This window comes from Panulirus ornatus, chromosome 4 (genome assembly GCF_036320965.1).
Source record: "Panulirus ornatus isolate Po-2019 chromosome 4, ASM3632096v1, whole genome shotgun sequence".
In the NCBI taxonomy this organism is placed as follows: Eukaryota; Metazoa; Arthropoda; class Malacostraca; order Decapoda; family Palinuridae; genus Panulirus; species Panulirus ornatus.
Genome location: NC_092227.1, coordinates 80,436,397 through 80,464,011, shown reverse-complemented (window position 1 = coordinate 80,464,011; position 27,615 = coordinate 80,436,397). Strand labels below are relative to the sequence as shown.

General features: G+C 47.0%; 1 protein-coding gene across 1 annotated transcript in view; it reads right to left on the bottom strand.

Moving 5' to 3' along the window:
- LOC139745854 (uncharacterized) overlaps positions 1-27,615 on the bottom strand; it is a 165,472-nt gene that overhangs the window by 20,512 nt on the left and 117,345 nt on the right. The window contains exons 3-5 of the mRNA XM_071656467.1: positions 24,794-24,895; positions 22,495-22,666; positions 1,604-1,842 (exon numbers count right to left, since the gene is read on the bottom strand). Of these exons, the coding sequence (XP_071512568.1) occupies positions 1,604-1,842; positions 22,495-22,666; positions 24,794-24,895 (513 nt within the window). The remainder of the gene's footprint in view (positions 1-1,603; positions 1,843-22,494; positions 22,667-24,793; positions 24,896-27,615) is intronic.

The following is a 27,615-nucleotide window of genomic DNA, read 5'->3' as shown; positions in this document are numbered from 1 at the left end:
ATATATATATATATATATATATATATATATATACAGGCAAGATATCAATCTATCTTTGTATCAGTATCTATCTATCTATCTATATATATATATATATATATATATATATATATATATATATATATATATATATATATATATATATATATATATATATATCCACCTCGCACTAACCATCGAGAAAGAAAAAGGAAAAAAAAAAAATCACCCAAACTTCGTCGGTCTCTTTAGTAGTGAGGCTTTACTGTCTAATTTATTGTGAGCGGGAATATTACATTGTTCTTAAAACAAGCACCGGCACCTTAGGCGAGGATAGATCATGTTGCCCACTTGTAGGGCAAGGGTTTTGTGGCAGGGGAGGAGGAGGAGGAGGGTGCGCTGTGTGTGTGTGTGTGTGTGTGTGTGTGTGGTGGTTAGGATTATTGGCAGACAGTTAGGGGGAGAGTTGGAGGAACCAAGGTTTGGCCGTCCGACGGAGACGAGCCGAGAGGTGAGAGAAGAGTCACTTGGTGTGAGAAAAAGATAGATAGATAGATAAGGAGAGAGATAGATAAGGAAAGAGATGACGAGAGACAGAGAGATAGAAACTATGTGCGAGTACCTAGGGTGAGAGTTTTGCGCAGAGAGAGAGAGAGAGAGAGAGAGAGAGAGAGAGAGAGAGAGAGAGAGAGAGAGAGAGAGAGAGAGAGCGAGAGAGAGGGCGGCAGAGGTGCAGCTAGCATGAGGGCCGCGCCGAGTGTACTCTGTGCTGGCTTATCATTACCAATTTTACGGGCAGCATATGTGGCAAAAAATTAATAAAGGAGGGGAGAGCTATGCGGCGTAAAATGCGATAGGCGCCGCGACTCTGGCTCTTACAGAACTCGTTCCCATGGCTCTCCGTGCCCTCGACCACCGTGGGAAATATGGGCTTTATTTGAGCAGTGTTTAGGGCCGAAATTACACGTGATCCTGTCGAAAATATGGACCGAATCTGCGGGGATGGTTTAAAAGTCTTTTGTGGTCTTGACCGTAATCATGGGCTCGGGATGATAATTATCTACTTAAGAACGCATTACAGAACTTGTCTTGAGCACACCTTTGGTTGGTGGCCAATCACGGACCTTGTCGAAATTTCAGTGAGCCAATCCCAAGAGTCATTTAATACTTAAGTGGCCAATCACTCAGCTCATTTGGTATTTATATCCATCAGCTCAAGGTGAGGAACGAGTTGTAGCTGAAGAAGACGAGGAAGATGATGATGATGATGATTAGGAAGAAGACGAGGAAAAAGAAGAAGAAAAAGAAGAAGACGAAGACTTGAACTTCAGATGAACCCCTCTCCCCACCCAGCTCGAAGTCTATATTTATACCCATCAGCCGTGGATGAAGAACGATCCCGAAACTGAAGCTTCGAACCTCAAATAAACTTATCTCGCAAGGGTTTATATTCATACCTTTCAACCGACTCGAAGATACAGTCGGATACTTGGCTTCGGCCTCGTACCACCAGCTCGTTGTCGTTCAAGGTCTATAATCATATAAGTTTTAGAAAGAGAGAGAAGAAAAAAAGAAAGAGAAGAAAATAGTGTTGAAGTTTCGAAATCCGAGGATAAAGACCCACCTCTCGAAATCTGTGAGCCTGGACGAGTCTCTGAAGCCTTTGGCGAAGGGGTTGCTGTCGATCTTGAGTTTGGTGATGAGCTGGTTCTGGTAGGCGGTGACGGCGGTGAAGACAGTCTGCGGGAAGATGTAGGTGCGGTGTTCCTCCTGCTCCAGGTCTGTGATGGGGCCGGAGAACCCCTCCTTCAGCCTCACCAGGTGGATCCTGGGCTGGTACCGGTGCATCGAGTTCAACACGATCTGCCGGCACAAACACAGGGACTCCTGTCAAACATGATACATATGTCTATCTGTCTTTGATGCTTTGTTGTCCTGTACTCTCTGATTACACAGAGGTGTACACACAACATTAGTACACAATATGGCCTATGGTCCCGCCCGGTGGACGTGGCCAGCTCTCTGAAACCCGCAGGAGCCTCAAAGAGAGAATAGGGGCTCCTTGGGCAGGAAGGGATGTATATATATGATTTCTAACACTGCGTACCGAGGCGGCAAACCGGTCACATGCATGACAGCCAAGCATTGTATTCTTATCTCCTACAGTCATAAAAGCTGTTTATAGATGAGGCAGGATGGTGTGAGAGTAAGTCTGAATGGTGAGGACGTGGAGGAAGTAGAGTTCTTTATGTGCCTGGGAGTGGACTTGGCAGGTGACGGAAACATGGGAGCTGAAGTAAGTGAAAGGGTAGGAGAGGGCGCTGAGGCTCTGGGGCATTGAGGAGTATGTGGAAGGAGGTGGCAAAGATGGGTATATCTGAAGGTATAGTAAATCCCAACATTGTTGTATAGATGTGAGCCTAGCCCTAGACTCTAGGGTGTGGATGAACGCTTGAGGACACTGTTAGGAATGACTGTGTGACAGAGAGGTATGGTCATAAATGCAGTCTGACTGAGAGCCAACCAGCGTTTGCTGAAATGGTTCGGATATGTGAAGAGGATGAGCGAAAAAAGATTAAGTTGCGGAAGGAAGAGAGGGAAGAACCATAGAGGAGATGGAACGATGGAGTCAAAGATGCTTTAGGTTGTAGAGGGTCTGAATATTCAAGAGGGTGAGAGGCGCGCATGGAATAGTATGAAATGGGTCGATGTGGTTTAAGGACGGGAAGGGCGGTGATGTCAAGTGTGCTGAGCTACAACTGGAAACAGTCAAGGTAAATAGAGGATTGGTTTACAGGGTATAGTTACAGCTGTTGCCTCTGTTTTAGATAAATGTCAGCTAGCGAGTGGATTTGTACAAACCTGGCCACTGTTCCTTTGTTCCTGACGCTACTCTCTTAAGGCAGAAGCAATGATTTTTAGATGAATATACATACACGTACACCTTAGGCTAATGACCCAAGATCCCCTTTTATTGGGCTTCCTCAGCTCTCGGGAAGCCAGCCACATTCACTGGGCAGAACGACAGATGAAAAAAAAGTGTAGCGGTTGTGTTTATACACGTCTTTATGAAGTACATGACAATTGAGGGGAAAAGTGAGCGTCTTTAGTGTGGACGTTGTCTTCTTGGCGTGAAAGTCCCCCTCACTCCCTTATGATGAATAATCCTCAAACGAAGTGACGCGTCTTCATAACATTTCCATTCGGAATTAAACCGTTCCGCCGGCGGAGGTATTTACCACATCCCGGAAGCTTAGGAGGAGGAAGAAAAAAGAAATGAATGCTCGAGAAAACCAGCAGATGGCGAGAGAGAGAGAGAGAGAGAGAGAGAGAGAGAGAGAGAGAGAGAGAGAGAGAGAGAGAGAGAGAGAGAGAGAGATACGACCCCCAGCTGCTGGAGGTGACAACGCACCGAGAGCACCTAAAGGGGGGCCGCCACCGTGACCATCCAGAGGGTCAATGAGACGGAAAGTCTTCCCATTTGGGTGCTCATCCCGTCGCATCTCGGCCCTTCGTCTCTAGGCGTCGTTGGGCGTTCTTGGGAGACGTCACGTCGGGAAGAGGAGGGAGGCGGGTGGGCGGAGGGGTTGGCTAAGCTATTTCGTGCCTAATGGGGGCTACGATTTCTAGAACTACTATCTCGCCCAGGCGGAAACAAGACATGTATGTATAAACTGGTATTGATATTGTGTGTGAGTTCAAGAGAAAGAAATGTCTCTGGTATTTGTCTGAAGAGGAGGGAGTGTTCGCAGAGGAGGTGTTCAACGGCAGGAAACTGTGAGGAAGACGGTTCCTTTTTGGGGAATGTGGAATGTATTGTGTGTGTGTGTGTCTCCCCCTCCCTCCCTTAAGGCTTGACAACTCGAAAGTCTCGTTGGTTCTGGTTCTTTATCTTGGCAACTTGTCTGTCGCTTGTTACGTTCTTGTCAAGGTCCGTCAAAGCTCAAATGGTCGAGTTTTAGGGCAAAAAATATGAAAATTATGCCTACCAGTTTTTTTTAACCTTATGACTTCCGTGGTGGAGCGGTTAGCGTGCCTGACCGTGACGCATTCACGGGCCGCCCAGGGTCGAGCGCATAGGTTCGAATCATGGTTGTGGCAGTCGGTCTACAGTGAACGCAACTGCTCATCCCCCCCTTAAGAGTTTGTAGATAAAATGAGTACCGATATATATATATATATATATATATATATATATATATATATATATATATATATATATATATATATATATATATATCGATAACGAGATTATCCTGATTAAGGTTCGTTGCCCGTGCCGTCCCAGTAGTGTATCCTTTCGAATCATTTCTCTTCCTTCGTCACCAATCTCCTTTCCTCCTTCATCTCCTCCTCCTCCTCCTCCTTCAGCATGATCGCTTCTTTCAGTGTCTTTCTTCATACTCTCGTCCTTTCTGAAGTACCAGCTTAATCTCTGTTCGAGAGTTCCATCAAATGTGGATTTCTTGCGTTCCCTCCGACCTCAGCGAGTCCCCGAGACTCAGGCAGCCTCCTGCCGTCCCCCGCCTCTTTTAGCCTCGCCGAAGTCCATCTGCGACCTGGTCCCTTCCTTCAGCCGTGCACACAGAAAAGAGAACCTTCCACCAACGTGATCCACCCGGCAGCCTCCTCAGCCTCCACCAATTCCCTCGGCTCCACCGAGTTCCACTTGCGGGGGCCCGGCCGCAGCCCTCCCCTAAATGGTGAGTGGAGCGAATCATGTGATGCATCTTACCCTTAATAATAAAGTCAGAATTATGGTGATTAACTGTCAGGCGCAAACGTGGGCGATCCGCGGCCCGAACCGGGCGGTCTTGAGAGGCGAGCCAGCGAACACCGTGCACGAGCTGGACGATTTACTCATGATTCCCCCGGAGCTGTTACCTGGGCGGGTGTTTGCAGGAGAGAGAGAGAGAGAGAGAGAGAGAGAGAGAGAGAGAGAGAGAGAGAGAGAGAGGTAAAGTACCTTTCCTTTTTTGTTAGCTGAGACGACACGGGCAACTAAGGACCTAGTCGAGGTCACCCCATTGTGTATATATATATATATATATATATATATATATATATGTATATATATATATATATATATATATATATATATATATATATATATATATATATATATATATATATATATATATATATCCCGTGGCCTGAGCCAGGTATCCACTGTATCGACCAATCCCTAAGGATGGATTCACAGCTGGGTTGACTGTGGACCGACTACCTTAACCAGCATTCGAACCTAAGCGCTCGACCCTGGGTGGCCCGTGAATGCGTCACGGTCAGGGACGCTAAGCGCCTACATCACGGAGGTGCATTGCGCTAAGAGTTTACTCCATCTCAACGCAGTCATGATCATCCCGAAGATACTCGACTTTGCAAGAGCCGTTACGATTGTAGAAGAAGGGTTTGCTCCTGTAGGAGACGCGATTACCCCCAAAGGCCTCTCTCTTGACTGGGCGTGCGGCATGAGCTCTTTTCAGACCATCATTGCGAGTCTTGTACAGCCTGAGCGAGCGAATCCATTCAGGTGGCTACCCCCCCCTGGGCATGTGGCATGAGCTTTTGAAATATCAACCGGGAGTCTTGAGCCAGCAAGGCCTGAGCGCGAGGCGAGCGGGTCGCACTGCGCGATCTGAGGCGATCAGAAGGCAGGTTCTTTGGTGGGTCTGCTGGCATCATGAGTAGCGCATTGTCCATCCCACCGACGTTGGTCTAATTAATGTACAGTGTAACAAAGTCTCGTTCTCTAGGGTGTCCTTGGAGCGTGTCATTGGACATTGTCCTTGTGGGTAAGTAAATATGACGGTGCATGAGGGGGTGGGAGGGAGAGAGAGAGGGACGGTGGAGGGACAGTAGGAAGGGGGCGGTGCATGTTGGGGGAAGAGGAAGGGGGTCGGTGGACGTGGGACAGTAGGGTGGGGTGCTGGGAAGTCCGAGAGCACTGACTTGCCTACTCTCACGGGTACTTAAAAGACGAGACTTTGGCGCGTAGTGCTCACCGCTCGGCGAAGGTAGCTGTGTAGAGTTACGAGGAACGGGTCGTATGAGCTTGCGTGTTGTCGAGTGTTATATGTGGAGAAAGGATAGATGGTATGTTTGTGGATTGACATGCCCAAGAGAAGAGCAGACACCTGGGCCAGTGGGCTGAAACCTGACAGCCACTGAAGTGCTGGCTCACCACGCATCCATCACTTAACCCTCCTGACACCCAGGTGGGTTGGTACCGGTAAAATTACCTCATTGGTCGATGGCCGTCAACCACCTACTAGAGAGAGAGAGAGAGAGAGAGAGAGAGAGAGAGAGAGAGAGAGAGAGAGAGAGAGAGAGAGAGAGAGAATGACAGATGTGATGACAGAGGAAAATAATGAGAGGCTGAAGGTAGGTGGAAAGGGAGGGAGTCTCTAGAATTACATGCAGATGGGACGGGAGTGGAGGCGGAAGGGAACAGGAGACGCACCTGAGAGAGAGAGAGAGAGAGAGAGAGAGAGAGAGAGAGAGAGAGAGAGAGAGAGAGAGAGAGAGAATGTTCGCAGAGACTTTGATCGACTGCCTGTAAGTTCGAACATTTCAGAACTGATGTAGATCAATTTTTTTTTTTCTATCCTGTCGAGAAAGGCTTTAGGGAAATTACAGATGTCCCATAGCTGTCTCCTTACCAACGTCCGAGTCTTCCTCATGTCTTATTCTCTCTCTCTCTCTCTCTCTCTCTCTCTCTCTCTCTCTCTCTCTCTCTCTCACTCACTCACTCTCTCTCTTTATTGGTTCCTTCTCCCCAGACACATCTCTACGTCATTCTCATTATCAATCCTTGTTTTCCTAACCCGATTTCTATCAGGTTACCGCTGATATCTCTCTCTCTCTCTCTCTCTCTCTCTCTCTCTCTCTCTCTCTCTCTCTCTCTCTCTCTCTCTCCGGATTGATTGTGGAGGATTTTATGGTTCTTCAATATCGGATGTTGATAGTATTCAGACTTGAGGTTGGACATTATTTGTAAGCTGATGGCGACATTTGGTCGTCTCGTCTCTTATTTCAACCTCTCGGGAATCATTTGGACGTCAGGTCGACCCATTTGTCGACCGCTGGCAATAGTTTTGAGGTAGATTCTTATTGTCGACCTTTGGCGATATTTGGAGGTCTGGCCCTCGCTGTCGACTAGGAGGCGATATTTAGAGGCAAGAACCTCATTGTCGACTGCTGGAGACGTTGCCAACGGCTGGGGAGTATTGCCAGGGCAATATATATATAAAGGAAGGTATCAACAGGAATTACAGAGGGATACATTAAGATCACCTCAGGCACCATGATGGTGTAATATACAGAGCCATGGTAGGGATCACGTTACTAGGAGCCGTGGCAGTCGTCTTGGCCAGTATGGTGGTGCCATAGTGTCCATAGCCTTGTCAGGGACGTCCCTGAGACCATAGAATTAGAGGGAGGTATGGTAGTCGTCTGTGCTATCATGATGGTGCCATAGTGGGAGGGATGGTAGTCTCCTCTGCCACCTTGATGGTACCATGGTGCTCACAGATGCGTTAGTAATAGCTATGGTAGCCGTCTTTGCCACTCGTATGGTGCCATGGCGCGCACAGAGCCTCGCTTTGACAATCATATGGAAGGGGTGGTGAGGGTGGGTGGTGACAGTCGCTGTTGACACACCCTGTCATCTGTCAGTGACACAAACACTGGTCGAAGGTTTAACATCCCCGACCAGTGATCAGTCAGTGGGCCAGTCCTTGGTATGAACGACCCACCACCCTCTTCCCCGCCTGAGCATCCTGCAGACTCACGGCGGAGAGAGTCGGGATGAATCTTCACCCATCGATATGAGTCACTGGTGATCACGAGTCGCCGACGGCGATGATCGTTCATGGTGAATCGCTATGAGGTCGATTCACGATTCATTCATGAAGGCGATTCCTTCATTGTGACGAGTTATCAGTCACGATGAAGCCCAACTCATGATGAAATTTCTTGATGAATGACACACTGCGGTGAGTGATGCTCAGTCCAGATGAATCACTTAGGACGATGAATCACTGAAGGTCAGTTATTCATGATGAATTACTCATCATGACAAGTCAACTCGTCATTCCTTGTGTGACGGATTAACCCGAGTCGAGAGCTGATCCACCGCTTGAAATTGGATATAGAATTATAGATATATAGACAGATGGATGGATATATAGACAAAATATATAGATACACGATTGCATGGACCTTCGTTGTGTGGTGATAAGCTTTGTTGACGGTGACTTTTTCCGTGGGCCGTCCTGGGTCACAAACGCATAGGTTCGAATCCTGGCCGCGGCGGTCTGTTAGCAGTCAACCCAGCTGTTCATCATCCCCTAGGGGTTTGGTCGATAAATTCAATAGCTAGCTTTGGCTAGGGTATATATATATATATATATATATATATATATATATATATATATATATATATATATATATATATATATATATATATATCGAGACAAAGGCATTCAGTAGCTTGCGTATGCTGTCTCGCCTAACATGGAAAAAATAGATATTTGATATGAACACACAGATATTTTCACAAATATACTAGAGAGAGAGAGAGAGAGAGAGAGAGAGAGAGAGAGAGAGAGAGAGAGAGAGAGAGAGAGAGAGAGAGAATTCAGGCTGGCTCTGGTCCCTCCGGAGGCTATGACAGGAGGAGAGTAATGTGTTAATGTCCGTAGCTCATCTAGTACTGTAGATAAATAAGAACAGGTGATATACTTAGCTGGGAAATGTCACCAGTGTAATTAGCACACATGGCAACCCTGCCTGCTCTCACCCCTTACCCCTCGTCTGGCCTCCCTAACTGTCTAGTGGTGTTACATATATATTTTTTTTTCTCTCTCTCTCTCTCTCTCACACACACACACACACAGTAGGGAAGTAGTGTTAAGGCTAGACCACCTCGCTTGGGCCTATGGTTCTGTGTGGTCTGTGCATTTATGTAATTCCATGTAACTCGGTGTAACTCTCTCTCTATCTCTGGCTACTTGTATGTAACTCTCTGCACGCGCTGACGTATATTACCTGCCAATCTCTCCGTGACTGTCTACATCCGCCTGTCTTCCTCTCTATCCTTACACCACTCCTTCCTGCCAGCCGTACCCATCCACCTATCCACCATGACCCACCCAGAGATGAGTATGTCCTTACACCACTCCTTCCTACCTACCGTACCCATCCACCTATCCACCATGACCCACCCAGAGATGAGTATGTCCTTACACCACTCCTTCCTACCTACCGTATCCATCCACCTATCCACCATGACCCACCCAGAGACGAGTATGTGCCGGAAAATGAGCCGAATTACAAAAAAAAAGAGAGAACTATTCACACTAATTAAAAACAGATAGTAATAAACCAGCCGCGCCAGACCCGGAGTGAGTGAGTGAGGAATGAAACTGAAGGTTGGCATTCTGTCTGCGCCAAGGAAGAAATAGTTGACAGAGAATGACATACGGCCTTGTATGTATATATATATATATATATATATATATATATATATATATATATATATATATATATATATATATTCCTACAAGTCCACTAGGAAATGAAACACGATAAGTTCCCAAGTGCACTTTCGTGTCATAATCACATCATCAGGGGATTATATATATGGAGAAGTCATATGATAGAGTTGATAGAGATGCTCTGTGGAAGGTATTAAGAATATATGGTGTGGGAGGCAAGTTGTTAGAAGCAGTGAAAAGTTTTTATCGAGGATGTAAGGCATGTGTACGTGTAGGAAGAGAGGAAAGTGATTGGTTCTCAGTGAATGTAGGTTTGCGGCAGGGATGTGTGATGTCTCCATGGTTGTTTAATTTGTTTATGGATGGGGTTGTTAGGGAGGTGAATGCAAGAGTTTTGGAAATAGGGGCAAGTATGAAGTCTGTTGGGGATGAGAGAGCTTGGGAAGTGAGTCAGTTGTTGTTCGCTGATGATATAGCGCTGGTGGCTGATTCATGTGAGAAACTGCAGAAGCTGGTGACTGAGTTTGGTAAAGTGTGTGAAAGAAGAAAGTTAAGAGTAAATGTGAATAAGAGCAAGGTTATTAGGTACAGTAGGGTTGAGGGTCAAGTCAATTTGGAGGTGAGTTTGAATGGAGAAAAACTGGAGGAAGTGAAGTGTTTTAGATATCTAATCTGGGAGTGGATCTGGCAGCGGATGGAACCATGGAAGCGGAAGTGGTTCATAGGGTGGGGGAGGGGGCGAAAATTCTGGGAGCCTTGAAGAATGTGTGGAAGTCGAGAACATTATCTCGGAAAGCAAAAATGGGTATGTTTGAAGGAATAGTGGTTCCAACAATGTTGTATGGTTGCGAGGCGTGGGCTATGGATAGAGTTGTGCGCAGGAGGATGGATGTGCTGGAAATGAGATGTTTGAGGACAATGTGTGGTGTGAGGTGGTTTGATCGAGTAAGTAACGTAAGGGTAAGAGAGATGTGTGGAAATATAAAGAGCGTGGTTGAGAGAGCAGAAGAGGGTGTTTTGAAATGGTTTGGGCACATGGAGAGAATGAGTGAGGAAAGATTGGCCAAGAGGATATATGTGTCGGAGGTGGAGGGAACGAGGAGAAGAGGGAGACCAAATTGGAGGTGGAAAGATGGAGTGAAAAAGATTTTGTGTGATAGGGGCCTGAACATGCAGGAGGGTGAAAGGAGGGCAAGGAATAGAGTGAATTGGAGCGATGTGGTATACCAGGGTTGACGTGCTGTCAGCGGATTGAATCGGGGCATGTGAAGCGTCTGGGGTAAACCATGGAAAGCTGTGTAGGTATGTATATTTGCGTGTGTGGATGTATGTATATACATGTGTATGGGGGGGGGGCCATTTCTTTCGTCTGTTTCCTTGCGCTACCTCGCAAACGCGGGAGACAGCGACAAAGTATAAAAAAAAAAAAAAAAAAAATATATATATATATATATATATATATATATATATATATATATATATATATATATATATATATATGTATATATATATATATATGTATATATATATATATATATATATATATATATATATATATATATATATACATATGTATGTATATATATATATATATATATATATATATATATATATATATATATATATATATATATATATACATAAAAGTTTGTTGCTAATCAGCAGTCTTACATTTTCTAAAACATCATATCCGGTTTCACGTTTTCAGAGTGTGCTGAAACAAAGTGCCACCCGCCTCCCGACAGCGTTCTGTCACTGGGAGTTTAAATTGGACCTCTCTCATTCTCTCTCTCTCTCTCTCTCTCTCTCTCTCTCTCTCTCTCTCTCTCTCTCTCTCTCTCTCTCTCTCAGCCCCGCGCACATCAGCACAGTGCCTGTGAATCATAATGGCGGATTGTTGTCTGGCTAATTAGCTCTCCAGGGTCCGAGTGTGATACCTGGCCCCGCTGATACTAATTTATAACTCTCCACCTCCACTCCCCCACGTACGCACCTCACCACCCAACACCGCCATACACCCCTCTCCCATTGCTCCGCCGCCGGGTGCTCCCTCCCCCTTATTACTACTCTCCCCCTGCGTGGGTTCAGGTAAAGCGGGTGAGTGGGAGGGAGGGAAAGGTGTTGTAACCACTCCTCAGACTCGTGAGCAATTGTCACTGCTCAATGGCCGGTGGGGACTCGCCCCTCGTGTTGGTCGGTCTGTGGATGTCTTTGTCAGTACACACAATGTTTGTTCTTCCTGGGTTGAAAGGAATGTACAATACTATCATCAATGTTTTCTATACGTGTTAGCCTTCCCTATATATATATATATATATATATATATATATATATATATATATATATATATATATATATATATATATTATCCCTGGGGATAGGGGATTAAGAATACTTCCCACGTATTCCCTGCGTGTCGTAGAAGGCGACTAAAAGGGGAGGGAGCGGGGGGCTGGAAATCCTCCCCTCTTTTTTTTTTTTCTAAATTTTCCAAAAGAAGGAACAGAGGGGGCCAGTTGAGGATATTCCAAAAAAGGCCCAGTCCTCTGTTCTTAGCGCTACCTCGCTAACGCGGGAAATGGCGAATAGTTTAAAAGAAAGAAGATATATATATATATATATATATATATATATATATATATATATATATATATATATATATATATATATATATATATATATCATACGTTGCAGGTAAAACCACAAGGAAACAAAAAAAATACGAAGGGTCAAGCGCTTTCGTGTAATTAAGTCGTCAGGTCTCATTACTGACGATGTGATTATACGAAAGCATTTGACACCGTGTTTTACGTTTCGTTGTGGATTTACCCGCATTAAATGTACATGCGCTACTTGTGTACTTTTTGCATATATATATATATATATATATATATATATATATATATATATATATATATATATATATATATATATATATATGCGTACATAATTGATGGGGTGCAGTCAAACTACTCTTGCTTGAAGTTATGACAGCCACTGAGAACTCTGAATTGGCGTGCTGTATCAGTGACAGTCTCCTCAGAGAACTTTGCGCTTTAAAAGAGTTCTTGTCCCTGCCACTGAGTGGAGCGCAGCACCGGAGCTGCAGAAGCATTGGGAAAAAGTGTCTTATAGTAACACCAGGATCTTTTCAGACAAGGTGTCCTGGAGTAATACATTAGTCCCAACGGCGTTGTATATGTGCGAGTCGTGGAGTCGTGGGGCCAAAATATAAGATAAGAGGAGAGAGAATGTGTTGCAAAGTCTTTGGTTAAGGACATTATGAAGTATGAGGAGCGGTGATATTGTAAGGAATGATAGCGTAATGTAGAGGTGAAGTATGAAGATGAATATGGCAGAGAGCTCAATAGTGTGTGCTGAAATGTTTGGGATATATGGAGAGGATGAGTGAGGAGAGACTCATGATTAAGAAGACATGTATATGTCAGAAGTGGAAGGAGCGAGGAGGAGGAAGAAGAGACCAAGAATGAGGAGGGGAAGAAGAGAGTGGAAGAGACCCCTGAGTTATCGTGGTATGAACATGCAGGAGGGTGAGTGACGTGCAAAGTATATAGCGAGTTAGAGCGATCTGCTGTCAAAGGGCTGAACCAGGGTATATTGAAGTGGTCAGGAGAAACCACGGAAAGGGCTCTAGGACCTGGTTGTGGACTGGGGAAAAGGGGGGGGGGTGGAGAGGCTTTGGTTCCGGTGCACTACACATGACAGCTGGAGAGAGAGAGAGAGAGAGAGAGAGAGAGAGAGAGAGAGAGAGAGAGAGAGAGAGAGAGTGCATTCTTCTGCTGTTTCTGGCACTACTTCCTAACGTAGAGAAACGGTAAACTGGTATTATATATATATATATATATATATATATATATATATATATATATATATATATATATATATATATATAATACACACAATATGCTGTTCTACCTACACTTCCATGTGTGTGTGTGTGTGTGTCTGTGGGCGTACAATGACCTTGCCAGCCTGGCAGTATAACAAACAGTATATCGATAAACATCAAGACAGAGAGCGTGTCACCGGGGCGATATTTGTGAGCTCATGCAGATGAGCCATATAGCCGGCCACACCCACGACACTGACCGATCGTCAGCCACTCCCACTAACACGACACATACACACACACCACAGACCCTCCTGCCTCCTCAACACCCACCACACCACCACCATAACCACAACCACACACCCTCTCAACACACACTCCTTCCACCTACACATGTCGTCTTGCCTCCTCAGCGCGTATTACCACCACCACCACCACCACACGCCCTTCTGCCTCCTCAGCACCGACCAACCACCACACACCCTCCTGCCTCCTACCACCACCAACACACGTCTTCCTACCACAATACCTGGTAGGTGCTCCAGCCTTCTCCGTCTGTACCTTAACTACGAGCACTGTCTCTCTCTCTCTCTCTCTCTCTCCGTGTGAGGACGTACAAACATGAAGACAGAATGTCCCCAGCATCGCTCGGGTCGATGCTATCATTCTCAGCATTGTTGCGTTGGTCACACCAACGCTGCGCTTTATACTTCAGTCCCGGCATCAATAACACGACAGATGTAACACTTGTAGACGCGATAGCACGCTCGCACAGCCAGCACCCGACGCTAAGCGCGGCACGACACTTCACACTTGCTTGTACGATGCCTCACACTCTGAGGAAAATGATGGAGGACTCCACCTAAAGTTAAGTGTGACCAACACACACGCACTCGTCAGTCGAGTGGCCTTTGAAAAGAGCACCTGTTGCACACTCAACCGACACACCGTCAGTATGATTGATCAGTATGACTTCCTCACATACACCCACACCCATACCATATCCCTCCCTCACACACGTACACACCCTTCTATCCACCCACCCATACCATATCCCTCACACACACACACACACACACACACACACACACACACACACACACACACAACTACAGTAGGTGGGATGTACGTATGGTATATCGTAATCAGTATTAGAAAACACGAGGATTTAAACTCTCCATTTTTCGGTACGCAGATGGACTCAAAACCCTCGTCTTAGTAACTCTTAACCTTATGTTTCCTTGAGACAGAGATAGTGTCGTTGATGCCGTTCCTCTCTCTCTCTCTCTCTCTCTCTCTCTCTCTCTCTCTCTCTCTCCTTTCTCAAGCTACCTTCGTCCCCCCCCCCCCTCCCCCACAAGGAACAGTTGGAACCAAGTGCCCCGACGGCGGCCGAGCTGGACGCCCGGGAAGTGGTGTTTGCCCTCAAACCTCCCAGAACAGCGGGGGGGAAGGACACTAGGAATTTCATGCTCGCCTGATACCCTGCGATACCTGGTGGGGGTCTCGGCGACCTGGTGGGGGGACTTGGCGACCTGGTGTTTGTGGGGGGGGAGGAGGAAGGGAACTCGGACGACCTAAACGCCAGCAGCAGAGACGCGGAGGGACATACCGTCACGGAGGGATTTCACAGTTACGGGAGCGGGCGAGCCAGATATCCCAGGGAGGTTGGGGAAGACGGGGGATGATAAAACAGTCGAGTTTACGCGGGCCATTGTCTCCCTGCGGGTGACCGCCAGGTCCCCCAGAGAGAGAGCCCCGGGGTGCCGCTAGGGGCGCTCCGGTCGCCGCTCTCACAACAATGGCGCCGAATTAGCCAATACGCCACGAATTTTATGATCATTTTTCAGACCCCGCCGGCGAGATGGTGGCCACTGAATTCGACCGCGCTAAAAGAGGAAGTGGAAGATGCAGGTTTTCCGCTCGCTGGGAGGTGAAGACGAGGATATCTGGCAAGGCAAAATGCTGCGCAGATCTGTGCGACTGCCGTCATTGCTCGAGGTGATGCAGCATTTGGTGTTCATGTTGCTTCGTTGCCTTGAATGGGCCATTGATATGACTTGGAACCACGAGAGAGAGAGAGTGAGTTAAATCACGCGAGCAGTAGATAGAGCATCTCACCACTGATCCTGTGGAGCAGAGAGGAGCCGGAGGGACGCCTGGGTTCCCGGCACAGATCAGCCGTCGGTCGTCTTTAGGTCGTGGAGAAAGGTACGCTTGAAGCGAAGCGTTCACGAGAATCGACAGACAAGTAGATGTTAACGGCTACATGGATAAAGAGAGGATAGGTTGTAAGGTGTTTGTGTGTGTAGAGTGATAGGAAGAGCTCTAAATGGGATGGATTGTAAGGGATAGAGAGAATGAACGGATAGATAGAGGTTTTGGAGAAGGCGAGGAAAAATGGATAGATCGGATCAGATGAGGTAATGGACTGGTGGCGCACAGCGGAGGACAGGCACGGATGTGCCCCGGGCTGCGTTCGAGTGTTGGTCTGTGATCACGTAACACAAATCCCATATATCCTGGTGGGCGACGCGACGGGCGTAATTAATACCACGCTCTTTCACTCATCGGCCTCATTACACCTACCTATACCTCTCCTTGCGACGCCCCACGCACCAAAAACCCTCATTACCACTTCCAGAATGCCCTCTCTTTCCATCCATCATCTCTGGTAGTATTCCACGACTTCATCCACCATCTCCTTTTCTTTCCGTCCCACTTACAGCTTCTTCATTCATTTCATCCATCATCTTTTCTTTCCGTCCCACTTACAGCTGCTTCATTCATTTCATCCACCATCCTCAACACTCCACTCCATCCTCATAACTTCCCTTCCCCTTATACTTGACAACATTCCAGACAACACTCCATTCTATCCTCGTCACTTCCCTCCCCATTTACCTCGCAACACCGGAGACGACACTTCTATCCTTATCACCTCCCTTCTCCTTTACCCCACAACACCCCAGACAACAGTCCAGACTATCCTCAACACCTCTCTTTCCCTCCTTTACCTCCTCACAAGACTTGAGACAACACTCCTCCTTCATCTTAACCTCCTCTCCTTCGATCCCTCACCACGTACACCCCCTCGCCTTCCCTTCACAACAACACAACCTTGTCACTCTAAAGCCCTCCGCAGTCTCTCTCCCTCCCTCGCTCCCTCATCTCCCCTGGCGCCTCCTCCCCTCCCTTTCCCTCCGTGATGTTTACAAATTGTATCCGACGGCCGGTGTCTGTAATTGCCAACACAACACTTACAGAGTAAAATGCTTGGGGCGTTTGTTTCCTCTGCGATTTAGCTCTGGATATTCCCGAAATATATGGCCCGGCTTGCAGGCTATAATTTGTCGACATGTTGTTGACATTTGCAATTACGTGAAGCTCTGCGATATTCGTTTTGAATTTGTGTAAACAGAAATACTGGTATAATGTGCTATCACAAAATATTTTTTTTTTTCTCTCTGATGGTTAGTGAGGTTGGAAATGACACTGAAAGACCAGGCCTTTTTTTTTTTTTTTTTTTTGCCAGGTGGAAAGGACTTTCTAAATGCACTGGCGTTTGAAACTTTCTGACTGTCACCGTCCCACCTACGTAGAGTGGTCCTGTACTGAAGGACGTAAGGACATGACCAGCGAGGCACAGTGGAGGCCCTCGACTTGACCGACGATGTCCAGTGGAGGGTGAGCGTCCTCCTCGACAACTTGCACAGCATTACCATAGATCAGACCCGCGTGAAGGAACGCGTGTCGTTGGTGATGGGATGCATGACATAGCCACGCTTCATGTTCTACCTTACGAATTTCCTATAGAAATTTCGTTCAGGCATATTAATCCTGCAAGGTATTCTCTCTCTCTCTCTCTCTCTCTCTCTCTCTCTCTCTCTCTACCTGTTTTTCCCGTCCTGTGTGTTGCCGGAGGAGAGAGAGAGAGAGAGAGAGAGAGAGAGAGAGAGAGAGAGAGAGAGAGAGAGAGAGAGAGCCTTTGCTTCGCTATCCTTTATTTCTGCTCCTTTTAAGGCTACTGCATTTTTTTCTATCGTATTTTTAAGTATTTTTAAGGCAAGGCCACCTCGTATGGACCTTGGGTCTGTGTATCGACGTAAACCTACCACACACTTCTCCAGGAAAGGTGTGCTGTTCGCCCACAGGAGAGAGGCGCGGCCCGACACCACACGTGTGATGACAGGACGTCAAGAGGCTCTGCCAAGAAAGAGGAGGGAGGGAGAGAGAACCCACCCATTGGCCCGCCCGCTACAAACACCCATTACAGTACTCACGTCTGTGGATAATGGAATCCTGGGTAAATATCTAATTAGAGAACAAGACGCGGATGACGAATATGCGCCCGTGTGTTGTTTGGACCGTGGAAATAAGAGGGTGACGCGTTGTTATTTATCGAGGAGAGCAATTATGGACCAGCAGGGCTCGGCCACGTCGTCGACGAGGTCGCCCCGAGTCGTTCCCCAAGCTTCCCTGCGTCGTGTAGCACTGACGACCCCTCCCCCCAACGTCTCCTCCTCGTCCCTGCGCAGCATCCCACACCCGAAATCTCGATTGATGGGAGGGGAATACCTCGCACTTGAGTGTGGATTTTACGTCAGTGACGTGACTTGGCGAGGCATGCGTGTCCGACATTCACCTTGAACGTATGAATGGAGTTACGTTCAGTTTTCTGATGATGATGGTGATGATTTGGAACCTCTTCAAGAAGACTTGAGACATCTTGCTATCTGAGCGGCCCCTCGCATACCACCGACTGCGAATGGTCTCTCCCCAACTTCATGGAGGACCAGGGAATGCTTCTTGAGCCCGACGGCTATACCTGCCCTGGAGAACCGGCTGTCACGACACCTGAAGAACCCATACCGCCGCGCTGGTGGTGGTGGTGGTGGTGGTATGGGCTTCATTCCATTAGGATGCGGACGCGCGAGTACCAGAATGCGTTCTCGATAGGCACACAAGTGACGTGGTGTAAACACGCCCTCGCCTCTGATTCCTAAGCTGCTTTGAGGCCCTGTGTACGACCCCTATATACCTCTCCTGGGGATACATTCCTATGGAGACGTGCTCATGAATACGTTCTCGTGACTGAGGTACCTCGGGTGGATGTCCTTGGTACCTCGTGTGGGGGGAGTCGTCCTGTACATACCCCTCCCTACACACACACACCCCCCTTCCCCGGTACGCTGGATAAGGGATGGTGGTGAGGGGGGTTGGGGGGTAAGGCGTGCCTCGTGGCGCGGGCGTGTGTGGGCGTGTAGGGCTGTCGTTCTGCATCTCGGAGTGTGTAATCGGGAGGAATGTCGTGGGACAGGAGTGAGGTGAGTGACGCCGGGCATCAGTTCCTCCTACTCACACCCTCACACCCCCTAGCTCCTTCCCCCTGTCATAACCCGTATTTATTCTTTTCTTCGTTCGTTTTTTTTTCTATCTTCATCCTGTTGCTCGTTTTTTTTTTCCTATACCCCATTACCATTACGTTATCATCTTGACTTTTTTCTTTTTTTTTCATTCTTTTATCAGATTCATCTTCCCTCTGAGCCAGTTTGTTCCATCAAACTTGCCTCACTGCTTCGTGAGATATCTCTATTGGAGACTCGGAACTTTCGTTGCTCTTTCGTTCTCTTGTTTGTCTCTTCGTGGTCCTTTCGTCGACGCGTCATTCCTGGGTTTCCTCTCGACCACCTCCCTATACTCCATCTGTCGATCTTGTTAATCACATCTGTCCTCTTCCTTATCATTCATTCTCTCTCTCTCTCTCTCTCTCTCTCTCTCTCTCTCTCCCTCTCTCTCTCTTTACGCTTCACCTCTTCCATAACTGCTGTCTTACCCACGTCCTCACTTCTACTTCAGTCACGTCTCCATCACTCCCTCCCTCACTGCCTTCTTCTTCCCTCTCCTCCTCCCTCCTCCCTCTCCTCATTACTCCCCCATGACCCTTCACCATCTCTGCCTCCTCCTCCTCCCGCCCTATTCCACCTCGGTCTCCCCTCCTGCAGTGGCTCGCATGACGGTGTCGACTGTCGGAGGGTCGAGCATCGAATTCGTCCTTTCCGTTGCTTTTACGCGTCTTCTGCCTCAGGACGCGAAGTGCGCCCCTCAGGTCTTCCGCGCATGCTTTGTCTGACGGAGGCAAGCGGTAGCGCGGAGAGCGAAACCAAAATTGGTGGTGTCCTTAATTAGGATGATAAAACTCCTGTGGCCACTTGAATGAAGCCCTCCGTCGGTAGATCGCGTCAACCAAACCTCGTCTCTACGACCAAGAGCTGGATAGATGTGGTTATACGACGGAGCTGGATAGATGTGGCTGAACGACGGAGCTGGATAGATGTCGCTATACGACGGACATGGATAGATGTGGTTATACGACGGAGCTGGATAGATGTGAGTATACGACGGAGCTGGATAGATGTGGCTATACGACGGACATGGATAGATGTGACTATACGACGGAGTTGGATAGATGTGGCTGTACGACGGAGCTGGATAGATGTGGCTATACGACGGACATGGATAGATGTAGCTATACGACGGACATGGATAGATGTAGCTATACGACGGAGCTGGATAGATGTGGCTATATGACAGAGCCGGATAGATGCGGCTATACGACGGACATGGATACATGTAGCTATACGACGGAGCTGGATAGATGTGGCGACACGAGATTCACGAGATGCGAAAGACTGTAATTACCTATGACGAAAATAAGAATCGTAAGACTTTAAGAAAAGAAATATATCAAATGTGCTTCAGTATAGTACATATCGAGAGAGAGAGAGAGAGAGAGAGAGAGAGAGAGAGAGAGAGAGAGAGAGAGAGAGAGGCAGCGGCGGCGAGGAGTAAGGTGCTGAAGGCAGGCTAAGGGCGTAACTATGATGAGGTCTCGTAGAAGGGAGGAAAATGATAGGGAGGAAAATGATAGGGAGGAGGAGGAGATGGGGTGGTGTTAGTGGTGAGGAGAGAGAGAGAGAGAGAGAGAGAGAGAGAGAGAGAGAGAGAGAGAGAGAGAGAGAGAGAGAGAGAGAGAGAGGAATGGCAGGCGAGCGAGCGTGTGCCATGGCAGCGTCTCTTGGCTGGAGGGTGACACGGCTGTGGGTGGAGGCGTGAGGCTCGCCCTGTGACCCGGATTAGCGTACTGAGTAACTAATTATGAGGCTGTCAGGTAGTGTGAAGGACTTTGTTTGGGCTGTCGCACTGGACATGAGGATACGTATTGATGAGGTGTGAGGCCGCATGTGCCCGAGATCCGCCCCGAGTGTGTACCAAGAGATGGAGATAATAAGGTAGACGCGATTCCCAGCAATGACCGAAGAAAACGAGATCTTAATGCAGGGTATATATATATATATATATATATATATATATATATATATATATATATATATATATATATATATATATATATTTTTTTTTTTTTTTTTTTTTTTTTTTTTTTATACTTTGTCGCTGTCTCCCGCGTTTGCGAGGTAGCGGAAGGAAACAGACGAAAGAAATGGCCCAACCCCCCCCATACACATGTACATACACACGTCCACACACACAAATATACATACCTACACAGCTTTCCATGGTTTACCCCGGACGCTTCACATGCCTTGATTCAATCCACTGACAGCACGTCAACCCCTGTATACCACATCGCTCCAATTCACTCTATTCCTTGCCCTCCTTTCACCCTCCTGCATGTTCAGGCCCCGATCACACAAAATCTTTTTCACTCCATCTTTCCACCTCCAATTTGGTCTCCCTCTTCTCCTCGTTCCCTCCACCTCCGACACATATATCCTCTTGGTCAATCTTTCCTCACTCATTCTCTCCATGTGCCCAAACCATTTTAAAACACCCTCTTCTGCTCTCTCAACCACGCTCTTTTTATTTCCACACATCTCTCTTACCCTTACGTTACTTACTCGATCAAACCACCTCACACCACACATTGTCCTCAAACATCTCATTTCCAGCACATCCATCCTCCTGCGCACAACTCTATCCATAGCCCACGCCTCGCAACCATACAACATTGTTGGAACTACTATTCCTTCAAACATACCCATTTTTGCTTTCCGGGATAATGTTCTCGACTTCCACACATTTTTCAAGGCTCCCAAAATTTTCGCCCCCTCCCCCACCCTATGATCCACTTCCGCTTCCATGGTTCCATCCGCTGACAGATCCACTCCCAGATATCTAAAACACTTCACTTCCTCCAGTTTTTCACCATTCAAACTCACCTCCCAATTGACTTGACCCTCAACCCTACTGTACCTAATAACCTTGCTCTTATTCACATTTACTCTTAACTTTCTTCTTCCACACACTTTACCAAACTCCGTCACCAGCTTCTGCAGTTTCTCACATGAATCCGCCACCAGCGCTGTATCATCAGCGAACAACAACTGTCTCACTTCCCAAGCTCTCTCATCCCCAACAGACTTCATACTCGCCCCTCTTTCCAAAACTCTTGCATATATATATATATATATATATATATATATTCCTACGAGTCCACAGGGAAAATGAAACACGAAAAATTCCCAGGTGCACTTTCGTGTAGTAATCACATCATCAGGGGAGACACAAGAGAGAAATGTAAGTCAGTTGATATACATCGAAGAGACGAAGCTAGGACGCCATTTGGTAAACACGTGATTGTCCAAAACATGTTTTGGACAATCGCATGTTTACCAAATGGCGTCCTAGCTTCGTCTCTTCGATGTATATCAACTGACTGTTATATTTCTCTCTTGTCTCTCCCCTGATGATGTGATTATTACACGAAAGTGCACTTGGGAACTTTTCTTGTTACCTTTTCCCCGTGGACTCATAGGAATATCTTGATCACGCGCAAAATTGTGATCCTTTCCTATATATATATATATATATATATATATATATATATATATATATATATATATATATATATATATATATACATATATATATATATATATATATATACATATATATATATATATATATATATATATATATATATATATATATATATATATATATATATATATATGGTGATAGCCAGTTATCTTCAGGAATACAGAAATGATGTGGCTGTAGCAACCAGCATATTCCTCAGTCACGAGGTCTTTTATGTGATATATCTACATATATGCATTACATGTACCTCTCTCTCCGTCTTACCTGACCATGTTTGTCCATCTCGTTGTTGGTGAGTTTGACCTTCTCGAAGGAGACGATCTGTTTCTTGAGTTGGTCTCCGGTGTAAGGCGAGTCTGGGTGGGCGTAGAGCCTATACGGTGGGGGTGGGTCGGCCTTCCCTGCCACCAACCACGACGACCGGTGGTACGCGTACCTGTGACAACACTGGTGTTACTACGCTCCTGCCTGACAACACTTGGTGGTAGTACTAAACTCCTGGCTGACAACACTTGGTGGTGTTACTACACTCCTGACTGACACCTGGTGGTGTTACTTCACTCCTGGCTGACAACACTGGTGTTACTACGTTCCTGTATGACAACACTTGGTGGTGGTACTACACTCCTGACTGACACCTGGTGGTGTTACTACACTCCTGGCTGACAACACTTGGTAGTGTTGCTACACTCCTGACAGACAACACTTGGTGGTCTTACTAACACTCCTGGCTGACAACACTGACAACACTTGTTACTACACTCCTGACTGACAACGCTGGTGTTAATACACTCCTGCCAGACAATATTGGTCCTGCTCAACTCCCGAATCCCTTGACAACACTAGATTAGCTTATACTCTGACAGCACTGGTGTTACTAAACTCCTGGCTGTGACACCATTGGCGTTACTCAACCCCTGACTGACATCAATTTTACTTAGTCACTCCCTGACAACACTAGCGTTACTCAACCCATTACGAACAACAGTGCTGTTACTTGACTCCTGCCTGACAACACGTGCCAGCCTTGATACCCGATGATACGCGTACCTGTGACAACACTGGTGTTACTAAACCCCTAACTTGCCTGCCACCAACCATATATTACAAGCAGTGGCACAGGCACCTGTACATCACTGAGTTAAATCGACTTCTGACAACACTTAAGTGCACGGTTTGTATCTTCAGTGTGTACAGTGACAACACCAGTGTTGCTTCGCAATCCGTGACAACACTTGTTTATCGCGAATGTTACAACCCCTGCTATTACAACTGTGACAACACTGACCTCATCGCATTTTGGACCATGCAAGTTATAATTTCTGACACTGTCATTACTATTGGTGACACCACCCATGTGTCAACGTTGCTGTAAGCGCCCCTGTGACACCAGTACTTCTGACACCACTCGTACTAACACTGCCTGTGAATCACACTGTGATAACACCCAAGTCTGGCTGTAGATCTGACAGCGCTATCATTATCACTCCCCCTGACACCACTCCCATCAGTATTACACTGGTTTGAACGAGTCTTTGACAACATTTAAGACGAATCTTCCTACGAGTGTGACAACCGTCATTTACTGCTCGTGTGACACCACTGGCGTTAGTTCTCCTCTGACAGCATTGCTTTAGCTAAACTGCTGACAGCATTGTCAGTCCTCTCTCTCTCTCTCTCTCTCTCTCTCTCTCTCTCTCTCTCTCTCTCTCTCTCTCTCTCTCTCTCTCTCTCTCTGTCATTCCACATGTGGAAAGACTGACACTGGTGACGTGTTTTAAGCCAATATTGTCCATACATCTCCGAGAACACTCTTGTTACTTCGGTCAATGGCGAGATCGATGTCAGCATGCCTTTTTATACAGCCCCTGTTGGCAATAACTCGTCCTTCCAAACAATGCCGGTTCCACATGGCTTCTGCTAATCCTAATCTGTTCTTAAAACTCTCACAAACCCTGTCCTAGATTACAGTGCACGGGAGAAAAAAGGAATATTTGAATATTCTTAGATATATGTTTGATAAGAGCTTCCGAAACGGATCGAACAGCCAAAGTACAAAATTTACAATGATTAGAATGAATGTAAATTTTTAGTAATCGCATCTTATCAGTAGCCTTAAATATCAGGCAACTCAGTAATTAGATATATCAATAAATAAACATATGTACTCGCATATATACTGCATATGGTACTGGACTGACTATTACATATTCATGGCTGCGAAGTCCAGACCCACATTAAGCGACTGGCCAACACCTTCAAAAGTGACCCAGATTTCCCGTAATTCAGGCGAGGCAACGCTGTCAGTACCCAAGATTCCTATACTGTAAGGGAGAGACAGACGCTGCCAACAACACTGTCAGTATCCAAGATTCCTACACTATGGAGGACAGAATAACCCTACCAACACCACTGTCAGTGTCGTAGACTCCCATACTGAAAGGACAGAGAGGGAGAGACAGACAGACCCTGCCGATAATACTGTCGGTGTATTAGACTACATGGGACAGATAACTGCCCTCGTCTCCAGCTCCCCCGTGCATGGCGGAGGGAAGGCACTCACCTGTAGCGTTTGTTATCGATGGGGACGATGTCGAGGAGGACGGCGTACCTCTGGTCGGACTTGAGGCCGCTGAAGGAGGCTCGTACTGTAGGAAACATCCGCCTGCAGGAGAGGAGAGAGAGAGAGCGTGAGTGAGTGAGTGAAGATCTGGGTCGAGACAATATCGTGGTTGGTTAGGTTAGTTATTATTTTGGGTTCAAGTGACAGCCTTCAAGCATCAAGCAATAACGGCCAGTCGAATAAGGTCTTGGAACGCGTTCTTCAGGCGTTCGAGATGACTCGGTGGTCATATATACACACTCGCTGCATACGCGGCCCTGTAAGTGTCTTGTCTGGTTCCTAAAGGGGCAAGATGGGATTATGAGTTAAACGTCTAGTGAGGTTGAAATAAGTGATGCAGAAATGGGTGGCCTGCCGATGCAGTGGCTGGTCGCCGACTTGGGGAACTGAATACCACTGGTTAGGACTCGCAGACCTTCCATCATTGGTTGTCTCAGTTTTTGAAAGAATAAGACGTTTGGTTTCTTTTCTCCTTGAATGTAGAGTAAGGCGTCTTTTCTAAGGTATATATATATATATATTATCTTTTACTATCATAAGTATATTACAAGTACATTACAATATGATTTGATTAAGTAATGCTGTTAAAGGATCCCCTGATACCTTTATCCACGCACGAGATGTTCCAAAGGCATATACGAAGAGCACACACACACACACACACACACACACACACACACACACACACACACACACACACACACACACACACGTTGACACTTAAAATGGCGCGCGTATCACAATACCCCTCCCCCATCACCACCACAACAACTACCGGGGTAAGGAAAAAAAAGAAAAGGGGGGCCTTGAGTCCCGTAGAAAATCTAGTGGCGTGTCGAAGGCCAGAGGCGTCGCGCAGCCGTTGTATGCAAATTGATCCTCGGGGGCGGAACTCCGGCGGCGCACGAAGATAGTGGGAGACGCCGCCCGAACCGGACGCCTCGCTGAGGCAAGGCAAAGAAAACGAGTGGAAAAAAAATGGTAAAGAAAAAAAAGGAAAAAAAAAGATTGAATAAAGAAGACGAAAAATCTGGACGGAGGAAAATCGATTATTGTCTTTGTTGGTTTAGTGAATCGGACGACCCGCCTCCCTGATGGCCGCGGGCGTCATTGTCTTCTGGCGCTACACCATCTGCCTGCTCTTCCCCGCTGTCCAGCGACGAACGATGGAGGAAAAAAGGAAAAAAAAAAAATAATCAGTTTTACGCCAAGGTTAATCTCCTCTTTCGCCGGGATGAGGTCGAAGAAGGCTAAAGTTTTCAGTGGTTCGACGACAATCAAAGCTCATATCATAGAAGAAGGGGGACACATCGAAGTCTACTAGGCGTGAGCGGGAGGAAGGCAGTACCCGAGAGACGATTCTTACTGAACCTGGAACTCCTTATATAACCAGCTGTACGCTGCCCGGCCGGCGCCAGCAAGGGTAATTTCACACTGTTACTCTCAGGTGCATCTGGTTTATTTATTATCATTCATCTTCCCCAGCCTTCAACATGGTACACTCGAGGCGAATTCTTAATCTCTTCAGTCTTCACGAGAGTATGGTATCCTCTGGGGAAACTCTCTAGTTCTTACCACAGTTTACATCCTTTAGAGAATTTGCCGTCTCGTAGCCCTCAACAGAAGCACTGTCTTCGGCGAAAGTATCTCCACTTCGTCCTCAGCGAAGGTGTGCGTGCGTCCTTGTTTGGTTTCTCTTCCCTCAGTCCTCGGCACGGGTATTGCCCCTTCCCTCTCCTCTCTCTTACCCACCCAAGCCTAAGCGAAATTCGCCTCCTCCTCTTGGTGCTCGAGTCAGGTACGTCCCCAACGGGCGAGCTGTCGTCTTTACTGCCATCACTCAAGATCATTTACACGGTGGCGGGTAGCTAGGCAGAGTTCCTCTTCCACTTGGTCGGAGCGGATGTGACCTGAGGAGTCACGTGCTAACAGACACAAACGGCGGGGGGTCGCAGTCGTATTTCTTGCGATGGTTTTTGGGTCAAGATGGTCGAGGATGCTTCGCCTCCCTCCCTCCACGTACACAATTTTTCCCCGCCTGTGGTTGCAGCTGAGCACTTGGCCAGCCGCTGAAAACCCCCGTGTCTACCTCCCGTCTCTTGTTTATAATCTCTTGGTTGGATAGAACTACTGATGGAGTTGAGGTACTTCTCAGACATTATCAACAATTCGGAATAAACTCTACAGCCTGTTTTTCTTATCAGTTTATTCCATCTTCGGTCGGGAGGTAGTTTCGATATCAGTAAAGGTCTTGTGTACACGCCTATGTCATGTATATCATCTCCACGTAATTGCCGCTTCTGTTCGCTCCTCTGACACTAAAGAATAATCTAATTATGTCAGATTATATGATTATTAAGTCCATTTCTATCCAGTTCCCTCAGTTTCTAGACTGTAAAGACAAAATGCCTCCGCGAATAATCTACAATATCAACAGCTACATCAGCATTCAATGGCTGCTCCTCACTGCTGGTGTTTTGTGGCTCCACACGACACGATCTAAGGCATTCCTCGCCGCCCTCGCTGACTCCACCGTGAAGAACTCAACCCAGGAAAGTATGGCGGTGAAGAGAGCGAGACGGAGTGGTGGGTGGAGAAGGTGGTGAGGGGCGATGTTGGGGGGGGGGGGGGGCGAGCCTAGGGGGTCGGGAAGCGGGCGGGAGTGGGGAGGGGCGGGAGGCTGACGGGGACGGGAAGAGGACGAGGGGCACAAGGAGAGGAGACGAGAGGAAGGGTTACGAACGAACGGGTAGAAAACGAAC